Genomic DNA, 19,138 nt, shown 5'->3' with positions numbered 1-19,138 from the left:
GGGTGGCCCGGAGGCTACCTAGGGGCCGGCCTGCGGGACGGGACTCTTGCGGCCAATCTACAGACTCTCTCCGGCCCCCTGACCTCCGGTGGCTGCTGTTTACTTCGCTGCGTCCCACCCCGGCGGCTGCTGGCCAGCCCAGACGGCGCCGCGTGATTGGGCAAGCGGCCTGTCAATCGCTGGGGACTTTCCCAGGGGTGGGGCGGCCCGGCCCCCAGCACTTCCTAGTCCCTGGCCAGGTCCCCCAGCCAGGACCTGGGATCCTGCTGAGTGCTGAGAGGCCAGAGCCTGGCGCGGGCCTCTACCCTGTCCCTGGACTTGGGACTGGACGCCGAGAACGGGGCGCTGTCTCTCAGGGTCCCCACCCTCAGGTAAGCCGGTTGGGCGGAGCGGGAATGGAACGGAAGGGAACCCGAGACCCGGCCGTTCCGAGTCTCGGCAGTGACCGGGCGTGGCGCGGGGAGGTCAGGCCCGGCCTGGTGGCCTGGCTTCTTGGCTCAAGGGCTAGCCTCGAGGCACGCGGCGCCTCCGAGGGTGGCGAGGTCCGGCCGAGTGGGGAATCCCTGACCCGCGCGGAGGGTGGTGGGCGCGCGTGCGCACTGAGTGGGCGACCGCGTCTGGGACCAGCGTGTAGTCCGTGTGCAAGGCGTGCAGACCGTCGGGGTGTGTGTGTGTGTGTGTGTGTGTGTGTGTGTGTGTGTGTGTGTGTGTGTGTGCGGGCGTGGATCTGTTTACAGTATGGGAGACCAGTTTTGGAAGCAGTGTGCACACGTAATGAAGAGGAAAATAGCTCATTGGGCGCTTTCCAAGTGCTGATTTTAACTCGTTACATGTATTAAACTCATTTGTCACTGTCACCCTCAAAGTGAATTTGATTATTATTATCCGTATTTTACAGTTTAGGAAACTGAGGCATTTGGAGATTGGGGTCATACAGTTAGAGAGTTGCACAATTAGGATTTGAACTCTAGCGTTTGATTCCAGATTTCGTTCTGTACTTAACTGTTTCTGTTGAAAATATTTTGCCCTCTGTTGGAGGCAACATTTGGGTGCATTTGCAGGGCAGCTGTAGTGAGTTTGGGGGAGGGATTTTTGGGTGTGGAGTTTCTACATGTGTGAGTTTTGCGCTGTAGAATATTTATCTGCAGGAGAGTGCGAGGTTGTGTGTACATGAAAGTGATTGTATTATACATTCATTAATTGTATGGGAATTTTGTGGGTGGGAATTTTGTGCGACTGCGTGAGACTGTTTTGGTTGAGGGGGGACTTTTATGGGTGATGCAGAAAAATCAGCAATGTTTATCCCCACCCCCTTGCAGAATGACAGTACAGAGAAATCTGTGGATTCCTAATGCATCATTTTTATTTCACAGTATTGTCAAAATGTAATTTAATCAGCTCTTACTCATTTTCCAAACAATGTGGTATGGTAGAGGGGAATTCAGCACCTGATGAGAGATCCGGAAAGAGAACTGTCTCTCTTTTTTTTTTTTTCCATTCCTGACAATGGATACTGCATTAGGAGGCTGGAATATTTATTAGCACAGGCTCATAGCAATCCTATGATGTATTAATATCCTTGTTTTACAGCAGAGAGAACTGAAGTAGTGAAAAACCAATAATGGTGATAGTAAGAGCTTACATTTATCAGCACTTATCATGTGCCAGGCACAGTGCTTTACGTTTAGTATCTCTTTTAAGCTTTCAACAACCCTTGGAGAGAGTCACTCTTAGTAGCCTTAATTTTCAGATGAGGAAACGGAGTCCCCAAAAGGTTAAGACTTGCCCAATACTAGTAAGCCTTGAACCCTGAGCACTATTTCCTTTCCACTATCCTGGCTGTGTCCTGGAAAAATAATATGATCAGGGTCTGGCACTTCACGGACCTGATCATGTCCCTCTGGAGACAGCAGCCCTGAGTGTCTTGTGTTCTACATACTTAGGTGAATCTGTTTTCCCCCACACATGGGCATCCGTGGGTATGGCATGGGACTCCTGCTGAGGGTTGCTGCCTGCCCTTATTCCCACACCAGGGCCTTTGGGGCCCCAGGAAGCCATGGGGTCTGACTCATACCTTTACCCCCAAGTCCTGCCTGTGACTTGGGCCCGGATGTCCTGGGTTGGGTTGGCCGACCTGATTTGAACACCTCAGAATTGTAAGAGGTTGGCTATTGGCCTCCCTCTCTGGGTGCTCCTGGGTACTGTTTTACTCTCACACTCACTGTGATTTAACCACAGCAGCCTGCTTTTTTCTCCGCGTTCAACATAGCAAGTTTATTCTTGCTTGAGGCCTTTGTGGATGTTGTTGCTTCTGCCTGGAACACCTTTCCCCAGCTCTTTCCACGCTGGTTCTTCCTTATCTGTCAAGTCTCGGCTCAAATGTCACCTCCTCAGAGGGGCCTTCCCTGACCTTTCTATGCAAAGTAACTCATTTTTTCACTTTCTGTCATATTACTATTATATATATTTTTGATACATTCATCATGCCTTGAAATGACCGTGCTTATCTGCAAATGAGAAAGTGTGTGTAGAGACACTGTATATGTCTGGGAAACAATAATTTTTAGTGTTTGCTTGTTTGTTGTCTTTCTCTTTTCCTGGAGTGAAAGGGTGAGAGCAACAACCTCTTTAGTGTCCACATGTGCATTTCTGTTACTAGATAAGAGTGTCTGGGGTAAGACTGCTGGGTTTGTTCAAAGGATGAGTAGAGTAGAAGAAACTAGAATGATGGTGCATTTCACAGATAAGAAAATTGAGACCTAGAGATGGGAAGGAAGGCCCATGTCCCAGAGAATTAGTGGCAGAGTTGGGGTGAGAGCCAGAAGTTGCTTCCCACGACATTATTTTTCCCTCCTGATAGTCAGGAAACGGATCCTGCCAGTCCTCTGGCGTGGTGCTGTGTGGAGCGGCATGGTGCTCATGGTTCTCTGTCCTCCAGGAACATGTTGTAGACTGGGCAGAAATGTGCCCTGAGTGCTAGCTGGAAGGCATAGTGTGCCAGCAGTTGCCTGGCACTGAGTCTGGGTGTGGTGTGATGCAATTTTGGGGGTGCCAGGTGGTCAGGGGGCTTCTGTAGGGAAGTGACTTCAAGGCCAGGCCCAGCCAAGATGAGAAGGTACAGAGCTAGGCCTGAGCAGAGGATTTGGGGTAAGGCTCTCCTGGGTTGGGGGAGCTGACCAGCTGGGCTAGGAAAAACCCTAAAGTCTTGACTGCCAGGCAGAGAAGTGTCAGTTTTTCCCTGCTCCGTTGGCAGCACTGGGAAGTGATCAGAGCAGCTGGTTGGTAAGCCTGAGCGTGCATCAGAATCCCCTGGGTGGCTTGTTAGACAGACTGCAGGGCTGCGTCCCCACAGTGGCCCAGCCAGCTGGTGGCAGCGGTGCTGGGGCCGCCAGACCAGCTGCTCTTTGAGAACCCATGGTGTGGCGTGCCTGATTTAGAGTTAGCACACCTGGACGGGGGCTGCGCCTGCATCCTCATCTGTAAGATTCTGTGACGTAAGTGCTGCCTCCAGAGGGGTGCACATGAATGAGACAGTGCCTGTCAAGCACTCAGCGCAGGGCTGGCGTGGGGCTGGTGTGGTGTAAGTGACCCGTCGCTGCCGGCTGCTGAGCATCATTCAGTCTTATTAACAATGCTGATCTTGAGGATGTTGAAGGGATTTCATGAGGAGATGATAAGGAAGGTCAGATGTTCCAGGCTTGGGCATAACTTGCCCTTCATCCTCTGCCACCTCTGGACCATTCTGTGTCCTCTCTGGATGGATCGTCCTTTGTGGTATCTCAGACGTCCTTCCATCCCTGTTTGGAACAGTGGAACTGTATACGTGGGCAGGCCACAGGGATGAGCCAGCCTCCCCTGGACCCTAGCAAGCATCAGGGAGAGCTCTGTGGGCGGCCCCTTCCAGCGCTGTTACAGGTGGCTCGCTGAGGCAGGCCCACCTCCTCTCTTGCCCCCTTGTTTTCCTCTCTGCTCTTGGCTCACTTGACCCCTTGGAGGGAGGGGAGGGAGCAGGGGAGAGGGAGGAGTAGGATGTATGGCAAAAAGAGTGGACAGCTGGCCAACAGAGGATCCGGGTTTCCTCGCCTCTCTGTCTCCACTGTTCCCTGCAGCCGTGGGCGAGTCTCCCTCCCTTGGCCGGCTTTGGTGTCCCAGCTGGAGAACGAGGGACTTGCACGGACAGGTGTCTCAGGGCCGTAGCCCAGTGACCGGGCTGCCTTCTCTTCCCCGGCGATTTCTGAGTTCTGCTGCTGGGCCAGGCCTTTCTGTGCCCCACCTCCTGGCTTCTTGCTGCTGCCCCCCTGCCCTTCCCTCTTTTATCCTACTCCTCTTTGGAGAGTGTCAGCAGCTCTGTGAAGTGTTGCCAGAAGGAAGGTACAGCCACCACGGCCTGGCCGCTGGCAGGAAGTTTTTATCTGCGCTTCCCCCATGATCAGCCCAGGACAGTCAGTCACTCTTCTGATAGGAACGGATGACTGGGCTGAGGAACGGTGGCCCTTTGTCCAAGGACTGTCCCCAGGCAGGGCTGAACTCTTGTCTCCCCAGGGACCTCACCCTGAGGCTGTTCCTTGTGTCCCTGAGCACCTGCTGGTGGACAGGCCGGTGGCCCAGGCAGGAGTGTGTGTGGGGGGGAGGGGGTAGTGGGGGAGGGCTGGGGATGCTATAGGAGTCATGTCACCAAGGCGTCCTACTCAGCGGTCAGAGCTGGTATTTTTAGGGCGGGCGTGGGGGTGTCCCATGAGTCAGGGGCCCTTGGTTTGGTCTCCACCCACAGTGGAGGAGGCTTACACCACTCTTGGCTGGCCAGCAGACCATGATCCTGGTCAGCTTCATCTCTGTGGTCTGAGGAACGCTGGTCTTGCCACAGCCCCACTTCTGCCTCTGGGGTGCAGCCCCCTAACCCGATCCCAATCTCTGGGAAGAGGAACAGGGGTCTGAAGATGGCAGCATTAACTTTTAGAAAATGCAAAGGAATCTTTCAGACACAGAGAGTAACATGCAGACACTTGGGAGAGCCACCATTCAGCTTAAGAAATAACATATTCTGTTCATTTGAAATTTCTCCCTGATCATCTCCTTCCCCACTCTTCCAGAAGTAACAAGGGTTCTAAATTTAGAGTTTATTCTCTTGTATTTCTCTACAGTTTTATTGATATTATAAATATATACATCCGTAAACAATATGTAATATTGTTTTGTATGTTTTAAGATGTTACTTAAATGTTTCCAACTGTGTTCTTCTGCAGCTTGCTTGTTTTGCTTCTTATTATGTCTGAGAGATTCATTCCTGTTTGGATCTCTAGCTCTGGCCTATGTGTTTTTCACAACTGTATAGTATTAATAGGGGCTTCCCTAGTGGCTCAGTGGGAAAGAATCTGCCTGTCAAACAGGAGATGTGGATTTAATCCCTGGGTCGGGAAGATACCCAGGAGAAGGAAATGGCACCCCACTCCAACATTCTTGCCTGAAAAGTCTCATGGACAGAGGAGCCTGGAAGACTAGAGTCCATGGGGTCACAAAGAGTCAGACACGACTTAGTGCCTAAACAGCATAGTACTAACATTCGCTGGTTTGAAGTGGCCCCGATGTCTTTATTCATTTTCTTCTTCGTTAGCTTATTTCCAGTCTTCACTGTTGAAATGGGACATCTATGGCTTTTATCTGGTTGGTGGTCCCTGGAAGCTATTCCCTTCCTAGCCATTGTGGCTCCTGTTGGGTTAGCCCTTCAAGGTCTTCAGGGAGATCTGGGGATCCTCGTTGGTCCTCACAGCATTTCCTTGGGGAGAAGAAACCAGGAAAGTGAGGTCTGCTCAGGGTCACTTGGTGAGGGAGCGGAACCAGGATCTGAACCCTGGTTTCACAGAAACCCTCTTTTCACCATATTTGGTATGAGGGGAATTCTCAAAAGTTGTCATCTTCCCCCATGGAGAAAAGTTACAGGGTTGGAGAAAGCCTTTGTTGGAACCAGCTTTGGGCATTTGGGGCACCAGTACACAGGAGGACAGTTGAGTCTCCCTTCCCTTTAGGCCCAGGGTTGGCCTAGTGCCCTTTGACCCTATAGCTGATAGGCGAGGGGCTCCTCCTGGGTCAATGGTGCCAGCTGCTGGGTTGGGGGGTGGGTGGGTGGGGAAGCCAGGCTTCTAGGCATGGCGCAGGTGCACCAGTGGATCCCAGGAGCTGTGAGGAGGCGAAGGCTAGCAGGCTGGAGGTGCCTGGGCTGCCTTCTCAGCCCTTCTTAGGGAGCATTGGCAGTGGTGAATACAGGCTGGGGACTGATGATCAAGAAGGGGCATTCTGCTTGGTCCTTGGGAACTGGGCCACCTTGAGCCCAGCTCTGCACCTGTCTGGCTTCCTCTGCAGAAGCCAGCAAAGCAGGTATAAGGCCCCATGTGAGGGCCCACGGGCAGTGGACGGGAAGCTTCACCTTTGTTCCCACACCAAAGTCTGGTGCTTTTCCTCCCACCTTTGTTGCCTCAGACCCAGCCTTGACCTTCCTGAAGCTAGATCCTTTCTGGAAGGTTCCAGGTTGAAACAATCTACAGTTGCCAACTCTTCATCTGCAAAATTCCTTGACTAGAAGACTCGACCCTGGAGTTTACCTCTTGATTTTTTTTTTTAAACATTCTGTTCACTGCTTTTTAAGTCTTTATATAACTAGTCATTTACATTTTTTTCTCTATTAATTTCACTTGGGTCAAATATTTCCCAGAATTAAATTAGAGGACAGGAATTTCCTGCATATATGTAAATTATTTATCATGAAACAATATACATCACAGACTGTTAGAATTGAGAAAGACCATAGAAATATTGATTTTACTAATGAATAAGTTCTTTGGTTCAGGTGATGAAGTCCCTCCTGATTTGTGAACTAGTCCCTATAGCCTGTCTGTGCATAGGAAGCAAATTCATAATAAGGAGGCTCTCATCCCTGCCCTCTGCCAACCAGCCTCATTTGGTGGGAGAACAATCGCCCTTCCTTATTGTTCTGACTTTGTCAAGCAACTTAAAAACAAAGTCAACTCTCCCTTTAAAAGAGTTACAAAATAACATGTGCTCATTGGAGAAAAAAAACTCCAAAAACTCAAGGGATGCCAAAGGTATAAAGTAGAAAATGAAAGTTGTCTTTTTTTCTCCTTCTTCTCTTCCACCTGTTTTTTAAAATCAATTTAAAAAATAGAACAGGCTAGATTTCTCTTGTAAAGAGTTAAAAAATCTGTTTTAAAATAAAGGTTTCCTTTGATTCCAATCCCCTAGCCCAAGTCCTTCTCTAGAGCTGACTACTAGCAGCGGTTTGGTGTGTATCTTTCCAGACCTTTTCTTATGCATATGTAAGATTTTATAGTATATGTATATGTTTATGCACACATACAGGGCTTCCCTTGGTGGCTGAAATGGTGAAGCTCTCTGGCTGCAATGCAGGAGACCCGGTTTTGATCCCTGGGTCGGGAAGATCCCCCGGAGAAGGGAATAGCTACCCACTCCATTATTCTTGCCTGGGAAATCCCATAGACAGAGGAGCCTGGCGGGCTACAGTCCATGGGTTTGCAAAGAGTTGGACTGGACTGAGCAACTAACACACACACACACACACATACACTCATACACGCACACACATAGTTGTGTGTGTACGAATGTGTGTAACAGGATAAATAATACCTTATTATACATCAATACTTTGCTTTTTTCCTTAACAGTATTTTATGGGCACCTTTCTGTCATTGCAAAGCAGTCTGCCCATTCTTTTTGATGCCTGTGTACTATTCCATTGAATGAATGCACCAGTTTATTAAACTAGTCCCCTCTTGACGAACGTTCAGGACATTTTTGCTATTAGAAACCATGTCAGTGCACATCTTTGTCCAGTCTCTGTACAGTGATACAGAGATTTCTAGCTTCTTAAATAGGTGGTCACTGAATGAGTTACCTCTGGCCCTTTAAATAATTGAAACTTCCTTAAGCATACTTTTTTACAAGATAACTTTCATCTCAGCCATACAAACCTGATTTTTTTTAAATTAATTTTTATTGAAGTATAGTTGCTTTACCGAGCCTGATTGTTGACATAATTGAGAAAGGACATTCCTTACCATGGGTGACCCAGGTATAAGAAAAGCAAATGTTTACTACATCAGTAGAAACATAATACCTAAAAGGGTGGAGGTGAAAGTTCCTCTGTTTGGTCAGGCAAGCCACATCTGGAGTGTTGTCCATTTTCAAGGTCAGATACAGATAGGGTGGGAGTGGAGGGGACGGGGTGGGGAGGGGTCCAGAAGCCTGTCCCTGCGGAGAACAGTGCAGGGAACAAGGGCTAGTCTGCTTCTTGAGTGCTGCAGGTTCCGAATCTGCTCAGGGCTGAGATGGAGAAGAGGGGCATCTTGTTCCTTATTCTCAGGGACCCCAGAGGGCAGAGCAGGGGCAGTGGAAGCAGAACTGGGAGTAGCTTCACTGCAGTTAGTGCTGGCTGCCCGGGGGTGCTCCTTGGGGAGGAAGTTGGTCTGGGTCACTAAAGATGGTCAACCAGAGTCCCCTGGCTCTCCTGGGGACGCTAAGCCCTGGTGACTGCTGGCAGTCAAGGGCAGACTGACACCTGATCTCATGCAAAGTTAGTGACACACAGAGGCAGCGGCTGGGAACCTGGAGCGTGTTTCAGGTAGTGGATCGACAGGACTGGTGTCCTCCCCCTGAGCTTCAGCCTGTGCCTCTCCGTCAGCGCAGGCCAGTGGAAAGGCACTGGTGTGGAGTCTGATAGAATGAGGCTGGGTTCTTTGTTCTGCCACTAACCAGCTGTGTTTCCTCAGGCAAGTGACTTACCTGAGTCTGCCTCCTCATCTGAAAAATAGAGATGATGCCATCCAGCCAAGAGGATTGGTTTCCTTGCTGGAAAATAGGGATAAGAATGTTCATCTCTGTGTGGTAAGAAGAACATGAGGGAATCCTGTGCATAATGACACAGCGCAGTGCCTGGCATATGGGAGCACAGAGCTGTCAGGGCCTATCCCAGCTTTAGTTAGAGCTCCTTGGTCCTCTTACGCAGTTTTCAGCCAACTAAGGGCCCGGTCCTCCCCACTGTGCCTAGGCTGGTAGTGTACAGCTTGGATCTTGGAGGCTAAGTAGGGACAGTGGGGCTCTCTCTGTGGGTGAGTCAGTGGATGGGAGGGGGAGGGACATGGGAGATGCCAGCTGTGCTTGAGAGACATGACATCAGGCTGACCTGGAGCCTGGATGCAGACCAGGGGGGAGGGCAGGACCCGGGGAAGGGCCGCAGACATCGTCCGGGGGTTTCCAACTGCTCTTGGGAAGGCGACACACCCCTGAGAGCACTGCAGGAGGGTTCGTGAGGCAGGACATCCACTTGGGCGTTGGGAGAGATGGGAGCTAGGGTGCGTGTGTGTGCGTGCTCAGTCATGCCCTACTCTTTGCAACCCCATGGACTGTAACCCATCAGGCTCCTCTGTGTATGGGATTTTCCAGGCAAGAATACTGAAATGGGTTGCCATTTCCTACTCCAGCGATCGAATCCCTGTCTCCTGCATCTCCTGCATTGACAGGTGGATTCTTTACCACAGAACCACCTGGGAAGCTTCTGAGCTGGGGAGAGTAGCCTTTTTAAGATCAGAAGATTTTAGAAACAGATGGCAATATATTGCAAGTTCTGGAATGTTAGAACTAGAAGAGGCCTTAAAAATTGTCTAGTCTGCCCCCTTATATTGTATTATTGCTATTGTCAACAACCCCTCCTTTTAGAAAACTGAGGCCAGGTGATGGAAAATGTTTGCCATGGTGTATCTAGACTAGAAGGCTTCCCTGGTGGGTCAGTGGAAAAGAATCTGCCTGCCAATGCAGGAGACGTGGGTTCGATCCCTGGGTTGGGAAGATCCCTTGGAGGAAATGACAACCCACTCCAGGATTCTTGCCTGGGAAATCCCATGGACAGAGGAGCCTGGAGGGCTATGGTCCATGGGTTCACAAAGAGTCAGACATGACTTAGCGACTACAACAACATCCTCTACTAGATCCCGTGATTCCTGAGCCCCGCCCATTCCTCATACTACACTGTGTGCCTGTAGCCTCTTTCTTACTGAATTGTTTGGAAAGACTGATTAAATCCTTGGCTTCTCACTGGTGAGATGCCGGGGTGGGCTCCTTGGGTACACCCCGTCTAAAGTAGGTGCAGTGTCTCTGCTGACAGTCATCAGGAGGACTCGGCCCGCTCTTTGATGGATGGACCTGAAGCCACAGTTTCCCTGATTGTGAAATGGGTGGAGTGGTCTGGAGGTCATCGTGAAGTGTGGAAGTGGGAAGATTTTTGTTTTAGTTTGCGAGATGTTTCATAATGCCTCACTTCCTGTCAGCCCTTGGGGGACTTGCAGGATATTCCCATTTACTGTTGAGGAAATTGAGGCTCAGATGATTCCTGATCTTTCGTGAAAGTGGCCTAGGTCCAAGGGCTTCTCATAGCTTCAGTTTCACCAGCTATGGTGTTGTCCCAGTGTTCCTGCTTACAGTTATTTGCAATTCACAAGAACTAAGTGGATGCTACAACCCATCAGCTGGGCTCTTAGGGGCTGCCTCAGCCTTCTAGTAAGAACTTACTAAGTGCCAGGTACTTCGTGAGGTATTATAATTATTATCATTTAGGAAATCTTATTACAAAATGAATACATTTCTTTATTAAATAAATCAAATAATCAGGAAATAAGTGAGAACTCCCTTCCAATTGTACACATATTGTTTCATTTAGTTTCTTTAATCTGACGTCCATGGCTTCTATTTTTTTTTTTCTGTTTTGCAGATGAGGCTCAGAAAAGGTGAGGGGATGGTCACTGTCACCCAGCCTGCAGGGGTGGGCAAAGCTGGGACCAGGGCAAGGCCCTAGGGCAATGTGTGAGAAGGCTTCCGGCTCAGGGTCTCATCCTGCACTTGGGCTCCCCCTTCTTTGTTGCACCCTGCCTGTCCCAGCTGCTTCCGTCTCTGATCCTGCCCTGTTGGGACCCTTTCTTCCTGATCCAGGGCTGTACTATCTTCTGTGTGTGTGCTGGGTCCCCTCCTCTTTCTTGCCTTGTGGCTGGCTCCCAAAGTTTGGGTCTCCATGGATCCTTAGGCCAGCATGAAGACACCACGCAGTTTCTCTCTAGTCCAGGCTCCTCTTCTGTGCCCATGAGGGAGTTGAGGTCCACAGAATGGACAGCTTGCCCATGGCCTCAGAGTGTGCAGTGGAGTAGGTGCCAGGACTCCTGGCTTTCTGTCCTGGCCTTCTTTCTGGAGACCCTTCCCTTTGCCACACTGTCCCCTGCACCCACCAGCATCCCTGGCAGCCCCTGCTGTTCCCTGGGGAGGTCTCTTGTGGCCACTGTGTCCTCCCAATTCCCAGTGCCAGAGATCTACTCAGGCTGTCTTCCCTGGGTCAGCGAGAACTTCACTTCCCCCAGAGCCGCGGGGTCTGGCTGGCCTCAGGATGCAGCCGGTGCCCAGTGGCATTAGATCAGGCGAAGCTCCCAAGTGGGCTTAGTTTCCTCACCTGTGGAACAGATGTCAGCCCTGCCTCCTTCCCAGGCTCTCGTGACAATCCAGTGGAAAAACATGCTTGAGAAATCATAGCGATTTTGCAAATGTTACCAATTAAGCAAATTCATATCATTTGGGGACCCTGGGAGCCCCTACTCCTAGCAGCAGCACACAGCTAATTGAAAGACAGCCTCTAATGGGCTGAAGTGTCTCAGTGCAGAGGCTTCATTTTCAATCTAGCCTTTTTCAACCTTCGTCTTGGGTGGAGGTTGTGATCTGGGCCCATGCCCCCTCACCTCTCCTCACCCACCCTCCCCACCCCGACTCCTTCCCATCCTCCCATCCCCACCCTTCAACCCCTACCCACCCCTCCCTCCTCACCTCACCTCCATCCCCTCGGTGCTGTCTCCTCCTTCTCTTCTGGCTCCTTCAGTTTCAATAGCATCATCTCCATCTTTACACTCTGTGGTCACTGCCTGACCTGCCATCTGTCTGGGCCCTTTTCTGCCCCCAAACCAGGCCTTTCTGGTTCCAGTGGGTGCCCCCAGGTTTTTCAGGGTGGGCTGTGGGGACCCCCCTCAACCTAAACCAGGATCTTGTTTTGGAAGAAGATCTGAGCTGCCTGTGTCTTCACCCCCAGCTGTTTCTGTTTTTGCACAGTGGGTTGGTAACTCCTGCTGGTGGGTCACCTGATCTGTAGCTGCTAGACCCAGGCCCATGTGGACACAGAGTCCATGCTGGACTTGGCAAGAACCCGGAGAGGGGGGTCTGCAGTGCAGTGAGTAAGTGCAGGAGCAGAAATGGAGATGAGGCAGTGGCAGACTGGAGAGAGAGCAGGGGCCCTTCCAGCTCCATCCTGACATCGTGTGTGACCTTGGTCTTCATGCTCCGGGGCCTGCCTGCTGCCCTCACACCCATTGAGTGAGGGTCAAATGAGCTCGTGTCCCGGGATGCCTAGGCGCTGAGCTCCAGTACTGCCCGAAGCGAGTCGTGGGGGTGGGGTCAGCGCCTCCTTTCCCCTGTCCACACCCATCCCTCCGTCTGTGATGCAGGAAAATGTACTGTCAGCATGGGAGACAGGATGGTGACGCAGGCCCTCATTCCAGGAGCCTTGGGGCGCCTGGTAATGGACTTGGCCTCGTTGTCCTTGGAAATTCCTGTCCAGCTCTGTCATCCGGGGAATGAGTCCCCTCTCTAGGCAAGATCTCAGAACCACACAGACCAGGAGGAGAGTTCCCATCTGCCCGAAAGTCATCCTGAAACTGCCACTGACCATCTGGGCATGAGGTCAGTGGGATATGGAAATTCCCTGTTCCCCTCTTTGTGTTTCTTGCCTCCAGAAGTCCAAGCCATCCTTTGGGTAGCTCTTCTGGTCTCCAGAGAGGACTTTCTCACAGTAGGCTATTTGGTCTGGGCTCCCTCTGCCCGCAGCCTGTACTCTCCCCCTGCACCCAGCTCTGCCGACCCAGGCTGGAGTCGAGAGAATAAGCCTGCTTGCCCCTCAGCTGCTTCCTCTGAGCCCCCTTCCCTGGAGGCTCCCTAGTGCTGAGGGAGAGCGTGCATGGTTTGGAGAATGTGAAGGTGGGATTTCAGTTCCTTGGTCCTGCATCCTGCTCTGTTGCTTGGTGTTACATCTGGGCATCTCCAAGGGAGCTTAGTTGTGCCAGGCTCACTTCTAGATGTGTATGGCTGTCCCGGTGTCTCTGGTCAGTGGATCACAGTTAGGTTCTCAGGATGTTTGCACATGGCTTCTCAGGAGGCAGGTGTAGGATTAAGGGCTCCTCTGGTCCTTTCTGTCTCTCTGCTCTGATTAGAGATTTACTGGGGCTCTGTTTTGGACCACTCTGACAATACCTTGGTAGACCAGATGGACTCAGCGCCTGCTCTCCTGAAGCTTCTAATCTATTGGGCAAGCCAGATGTGGAGTAAAAATATTCCCAAATTATCACCTATTGTCAACTGTGAGTTCCATGTAGGGTGAGTGTGGAGTGGTGAGCAGGAATCCAGACACCTGCTGTCACTTATCACCAGAGGTGCTTAGGGTTCCTTTCAGGTCTCGGTCTTCCCATCTGTGGACTCCATGCAGCTGTCAGTCCATGCACCTCTCGCTTTCCAAGTGCCAGGCCTGCACTGGCACCACAGATGAGGAGAGCATGCTCCCGCCTCCAGGAGATTTTCAGTCAGATACATAAAGACTTACCCCAGTCATACGTATCCCATTCTGAGCGTTAAGGCCTGCTGGAGAGGCACACAGGAGAAAGGGGAGTGCAGAAGTAGGAACCCCCCAACATCTGCCAATGTTTGGAGCTCCTTGCTCCATGCCAGTCACTGCCAGGTGCCTCACCCACACTGTCTTCTAATTCAGTGAACACTTCAGAGCTTTCTTTGCTCTGCTGTGTAATGTTGATCTTTTGAGTTAAAAATAAGTCCCCTGTAAGCTGGTGACTTCTATGTTGGGTGTGTGAGCAGCTGTCCTGTGCCTCTAGGCTCAGTGGGTGTGGGTGGCTCGCTAGTGTGTGTTTCTCTTGTCAGTCTTTGGGGGACGGGGGTCTCACTCACCAGAACTTTGTTTTTCTTTCTGGCTTGTGGCATCCCAGGGTAATGGGGACCCTGTGGCCAAAATCCTTGTTATGTCTTGTGCTGTAGGGCAAGGGAAACAGCCCAGAGTGACTGGATAGATAGCTCCATGTTATCTTGCAAACAGGCTTGAACTTGCCTGTTGCCCCTCTGGCCTGAGTCTTGTTGGAGGGAGCTGTGTGAGAATAGCAGGCGATCGACTCAGCTTTCTTAGGTGGAACTGGATCTGCATCTCGCCTCACTTGCTGGCTGTGTAATCCTGGCTGAGTTTCCTAACCTCACTGAGCCTCCATTATAAAGTGAGGATAATACTATGTATTTTCGGGCTGTTGTACAGCTTAACTGAGATAATGCAGCCGAAGGATTTAATGCAGTGCCTGGCAAGTAGGTTAATGAATGAGCTGTTATTATTAGTCTCTTTTTTTTTTTTTATACTCTTTTAGCAAAGCACTTGTGGGTGCCCAAAGGATCTTTGAGGACTTGTGACTGGAATCATTTTGGCCCTGGGGGTGGTGATCTTGGGAGGGAGGTATCGGGGCTCCAAGTCCTTCTGGAGCCCCTGGTGGTGGAAACCTTTGGAGCTCTTCTGTGATTGGTAAGCTCTTTGTAGGGCTGGAGGCTGAATCAGGTTTTCAGCCTCAGGGCCTTTGCACTTAATGTTCTCTCTGCCTGAAATGATATTCCCCCAGATATCTGCATGGCTAGTTCCCTTACCTCCTTCAGGTGAGCCCTGAAGGCGAGCCCTCCTTCCCTGTGAGCCCTTTCCTGACACCTTCATTTAAAATTAAGGCCCTACCTCATAACCTCCTGCTTAATTTCTGTCTGTAGATATTTCCATTACCCCTAATATTGTGCTCATCTCTCTCATTGTCTGTCTTCTTCCACCACTACCATGTAAGCTCCAAAAAGATTTTTTTTTTTTTGGGTCTGTTTTGTTTGCTGATAATTACCTAGCACCTAGACTAGCATCCAGCACAGAACAGATGCTCAATCAATAGTTATTGAATGAATGAATGCAGGAAAGAAGCTTCTGTACTAAGTCACAAAAGTCAGATTCCTGAAATCATTTTGCACAGGGGTTTCAGATGAAATAAAGCCAGTGAAATCGAACAGAGTAATGCAGAGCACTTGCTGCGCAAGCAGATGGTGCTTTGATGGAAAGTACATCTGTTCATTAGAACTGGAAGGAGGAAGGTGACAGTGTCAGTTTGTATATTAAATATTAGTCAGGGGGTTTTCTTTTTCTTCTTTCTTTTAGAAAAGTTAGCGTACATATAAATGGAACTTCGGATTGGATGACTTGCTTATCCCTTTGGGCACAACATTTCACTTTAAAGATCACTGATTTAGTGTAAGACTTTCATTTCCCCTCCGCAGAGAGGGGAAGGGACTGCCCACGATCCCACAGTGAGTTAATAGTTAGACTATTTATTCATTCGATAAGTGTTTACTGGACATTCCCATCAGAGCTAATACCCTGCTGGGCGCTGGGGATGCAGTGATTCAGGGTCCCGCTTCTTCTGGACCCCATCAGTAGGACATGAAGCTCATGTGTTTTGACTCCCAGGCCAATGCTTTTTCTTATACTCCACATTGCACCTCACAGTTGACTGCTGTTCCAGATGAACTGGCGGTGCAGCGAGGCTGCTGAAAGAAACTGACGGTGTTCTTAGGTCACATGCATAGAGGCAGAGTGTCCAGATCAAAGGAAGTGACTGTCCTGGCCTGCTGTACCATGGGCAGACCAGCCTGTGGTGCTGTGTCCTCTTCTGGGTTCTGGGGACTGCCTTCCAGGGCTTTGATTGTCTAGGATGCTTCAGCGGCTCGGCCAGCCCCCTGACCTACTGCTGTTGTCCTTCCAGCCAGGCGGGTACCACGGCAGGGGCTGAGCCACCCTCATGGAAGGGCGAGGACCATACCGGATCTACGACCCTGGGGGCGGCGTGCCTCTGGGAGAGGCGTCCTCAGCTTTTGAGCGCCTAGTGGAGGAGAATTCCCGACTGAAGGAAAAAATGCAAGGGATAAAGATGTTAGGTAAAGCAGACCCTGCCCTCTCCCTGCAGAGCTCCTCCCTCAGCCTGCAGTGCTGACTGGCGCATGCTTCTGCTCAGGCCCCCTCTCTCCCTCCCGGCCCAGCATTGGCTCCTGCCTTACAGCTGTGTCTCTGTGCACTCCTCTAGCAAGGTGGCAGTCTTCCCAGCCCTGCATTCCCAGCACCTCAGGACCCTGATGACCAGATTCAGAACACTGTGAGGGACTGAGAAGGAGGCGTGTGGGGTGGTGGAGAGGGAGCCGGCAGGCTCAGTTGGCAGACAAGGGGAATAGCCATGAATAGGCCATCTACCAGAAGTACCAAAACTGGGGAGAACTGGCATCACCAGGGCAACCACGGGCCAGTCCCCAAGTGTTAGAGCAGGGAGTCCAGCTTGGCTTGAAGCAGGGCAGGAGGAGACCCCTTGCTTCCTGGCTCTCACCCAAGCTGTCGCCACTGCCCAGGACCAGCCCGCTTCCCTCCACATGGCTGACCGGTCCCCGTCTGTCAGCACCCAGCTCAGATGCTGACTCTTCCTCCATGCGAGGTGTTCACTGATTTCCCCATGCAGAGGGGCCCTTTCCTCCAGATTCCTAAAGCTCTTCCTTCACCTCACTGTCCCCTTCTCTGGCCTTGGGCTTTGGGAGTTTAGTATAGCTCCCAATTTCCCAAATGCTTTCTCCCTGCTTGGCAGATCTCTCCTTGGAATGGCAGATTGTCGAAGGAGGGATGGTGTTTCCCTGTCTCCACTTATACAAGAAGGCAAACAAGGCCCAGAGGGGTGGTGGGTGGTTGATGTTATGGAAGGTCTCCTCTCTTCAGGGAGCCCCTGGCTGCAGTCTGTAGGCTGTGGGTAGCCCCCCTTGGGACCATGATGGTGGGCCTGAAAGAGCCCCTGGCTTTGTGGAGTCTTCAGTCAGGTGTGGCAGGAATGGGGCAGGAAGAGGGTGCTGGAGGCCAGAAGTTTGTTCCAGATTCCCCTCTGCTCCTTTCCCCCTGGTTGCAGGGCCTCTTCTTTATCAGGCTATTTCTGGCCATGAGCTGGAATGATATGTGTCCCACTGAGCCCACGAGGTGATGCAGGGAGTGAAGCCCAGGACCTGAAGCACCAAACCCAGACAGAAGCAGGCATAGGGGATCAGGGTGGGAGAGCCGGCATGCTTAACTGAGTAATATTGCTCCCCCGTCCCCCGTTGTCTCCCCAGGGGAACTTTTGGAAGAGTCCCAGATGGAAGCGTCCAGGCTGCGGCAGAAGGCAGAGGAGCTGGTCAAGGACAGTGAGCCACTGCCCCCGTCATCTCCCTCTTTGGCCTCCTTCAATGACCTGGCTGAGCTCGCAGGTACGAGGGGAGCCCAGGCAGTCCTCTGCCCATAACCTCACTCTCTAGGCCCTTAACCGAGGACTCCCTTCTGAGTCAGAAATCCGCCGCTCCTTCGTTTATCCTTAGGCTGCAGGCTGTCCTCCCAATCATGTTCTGGCTACAGCATCCACCAGAAGGTCAGATTTGGAAAGGACCTCAAAATAATCTTGTCCAAAAATGGCTGGTGACTCAGCAGTCCTGAGACCCTGGCAGACATTAGAAATGGATAGCAACAATCAGCTCCTTCTAGGATGTGGGCTCAGGATCTTTATCAATATAACTTACTTAGCGCATATTTGATGAGCAGTTCCTATATGCCAGGCATCGTGCTCCAGGCAACACCTTCAGGTCGCTAGAGTTGGCATCTGAGTCAGAGGCTTTCTGGTCTGCCTTGCCCCGCTTCCATTTTACAGGTGGGGAGGCTGAGGCAGAACCGGGTTTGCCTCTCGGCCTGCCGCAGCACCTTTCAGATGTCAGGTCCACAGACCACCTACTAAGGGAAAGCGCCGACTGTGACTTAGGGTTAAAGTCCTGTGTGTGATCACGTGCATTCCTCTGGGATGTCTCTACATCCAGGGCAAGGTCTGAAACTAGGGAAGAAAAGGACTCAGATGGTTCCTGCTGCAGCCCAACCTGCGGCCTCAGCCCAGGCCAGTATGCCAACCTTCCATTCGGCTGCTGGTGACATTTACTGAATGGACACATGGAGGAGATGATGATCTCAGAGTCTGCTGTGCTGCAGGCAGCGGGCATTGCCAGCTTCCACTTGTCCATTCAATAGTATTTTCTTTTTTTAAAAAATTATGAAAGTATGATAACATATTTACAGGAGACTAGGAAAATATAAAACAAGATTTTATATAACTACTACTGTATTCAGTAGTAGTTTCTGAGTCCTGGATGGATGCCAGGCTCACCTCAGGAAGGAACCATGCAGCTACTCTCAAGGGGCTCCCTGGGGCAAGAGCCCCAGGAATTCAGGGAGGGAGAGCTCAGTTCTGCAATTGCCAGCGGGTCAATGGGTGACCTTTCTGTGCCTGTTTTCTTACCTTTAAAATGGGGATACAAAGCTGTCTTGAGAATTGGCCAGGATAGTAAATATAAAAACACTTTGTTAATTGTAAATTGTCATCCGTGTCATTATTGAGGTAGGTCCAAAGTAGCAAGGAGCAATGATCACCTTGGGATTTTCCCAGTGAGAGCAGGCAAGATGGTCTCTGCCCAGGTTCTGCCCTGTTGTTCCAGGGCCATCATCCTGGGACCACCTCCCGTCTCCCCAGACTCGTGGAAGGAACTCTGAGAACTCTCCGTGCCAAGGCCATTCTTAAGGGGGTGGCATCTGGGCTTTTCCTCTTTCTCTGCTTCTCACACACGTTTTCTCATTTCTCCAGAAAAAGACATAGCTGTCCCAGCAACTCCTGCTGACCCGGCACACCCAAGCGACAAGCCAGAGCCAGTCCCCAAACCTCCATCTAGTGTAAGTTGCATTTGGAATCATGACAGAAAGTTGCCTAGATCTCAAGTTCCCATTGGCAGAATAGGAAGAGAGATGTTTGGAGTCAGGATACCTCTGACTTGCTGGCTGATATTGACGAGTTGATTTCAGTCTCTCTGGGGCCTTGGTTTCCTCATTTGCAAATGAAGGTCAGAGTTCAGTCTGACC

General features: G+C 51.0%; 1 protein-coding gene across 5 annotated transcripts in view; it reads left to right on the top strand.

Annotated features, from left to right (window-relative positions):
- Positions 1-211: 211 nt before the first annotated feature.
- The window catches only part of TNIP1 (TNFAIP3 interacting protein 1), a 57,790-nt gene continuing 38,863 nt past the window's right edge, over positions 212-19,138 (top strand). For 2 of the 5 annotated variants that reach the window (XR_008706430.1, XM_055558870.1), the window contains exons 1-4: positions 213-371; positions 15,945-16,116; positions 17,320-17,454; positions 18,867-18,952. Coding sequence is in view for 4 of the 5 variants with exons in the window: in XM_055558870.1 (XP_055414845.1) it covers positions 15,981-16,116; positions 17,320-17,454; positions 18,867-18,952 (357 nt within the window). In the remaining variant the exon portion in view is untranslated. Of the gene's footprint in view, positions 372-15,944; positions 16,117-17,319; positions 17,455-18,866; positions 18,953-19,138 lie in introns of all 5 variants that reach the window. The other 3 variants (XM_055558867.1, XM_055558882.1, XM_055558876.1) reach the window with 3 other exon arrangements.

Source organism: Bubalus kerabau, chromosome 1 (assembly GCF_029407905.1).
Source record: "Bubalus kerabau isolate K-KA32 ecotype Philippines breed swamp buffalo chromosome 1, PCC_UOA_SB_1v2, whole genome shotgun sequence".
Taxonomy (NCBI): domain Eukaryota; kingdom Metazoa; phylum Chordata; class Mammalia; order Artiodactyla; family Bovidae; genus Bubalus; species Bubalus kerabau.
This window is presented reverse-complemented; position numbering and strand designations above follow the sequence as displayed.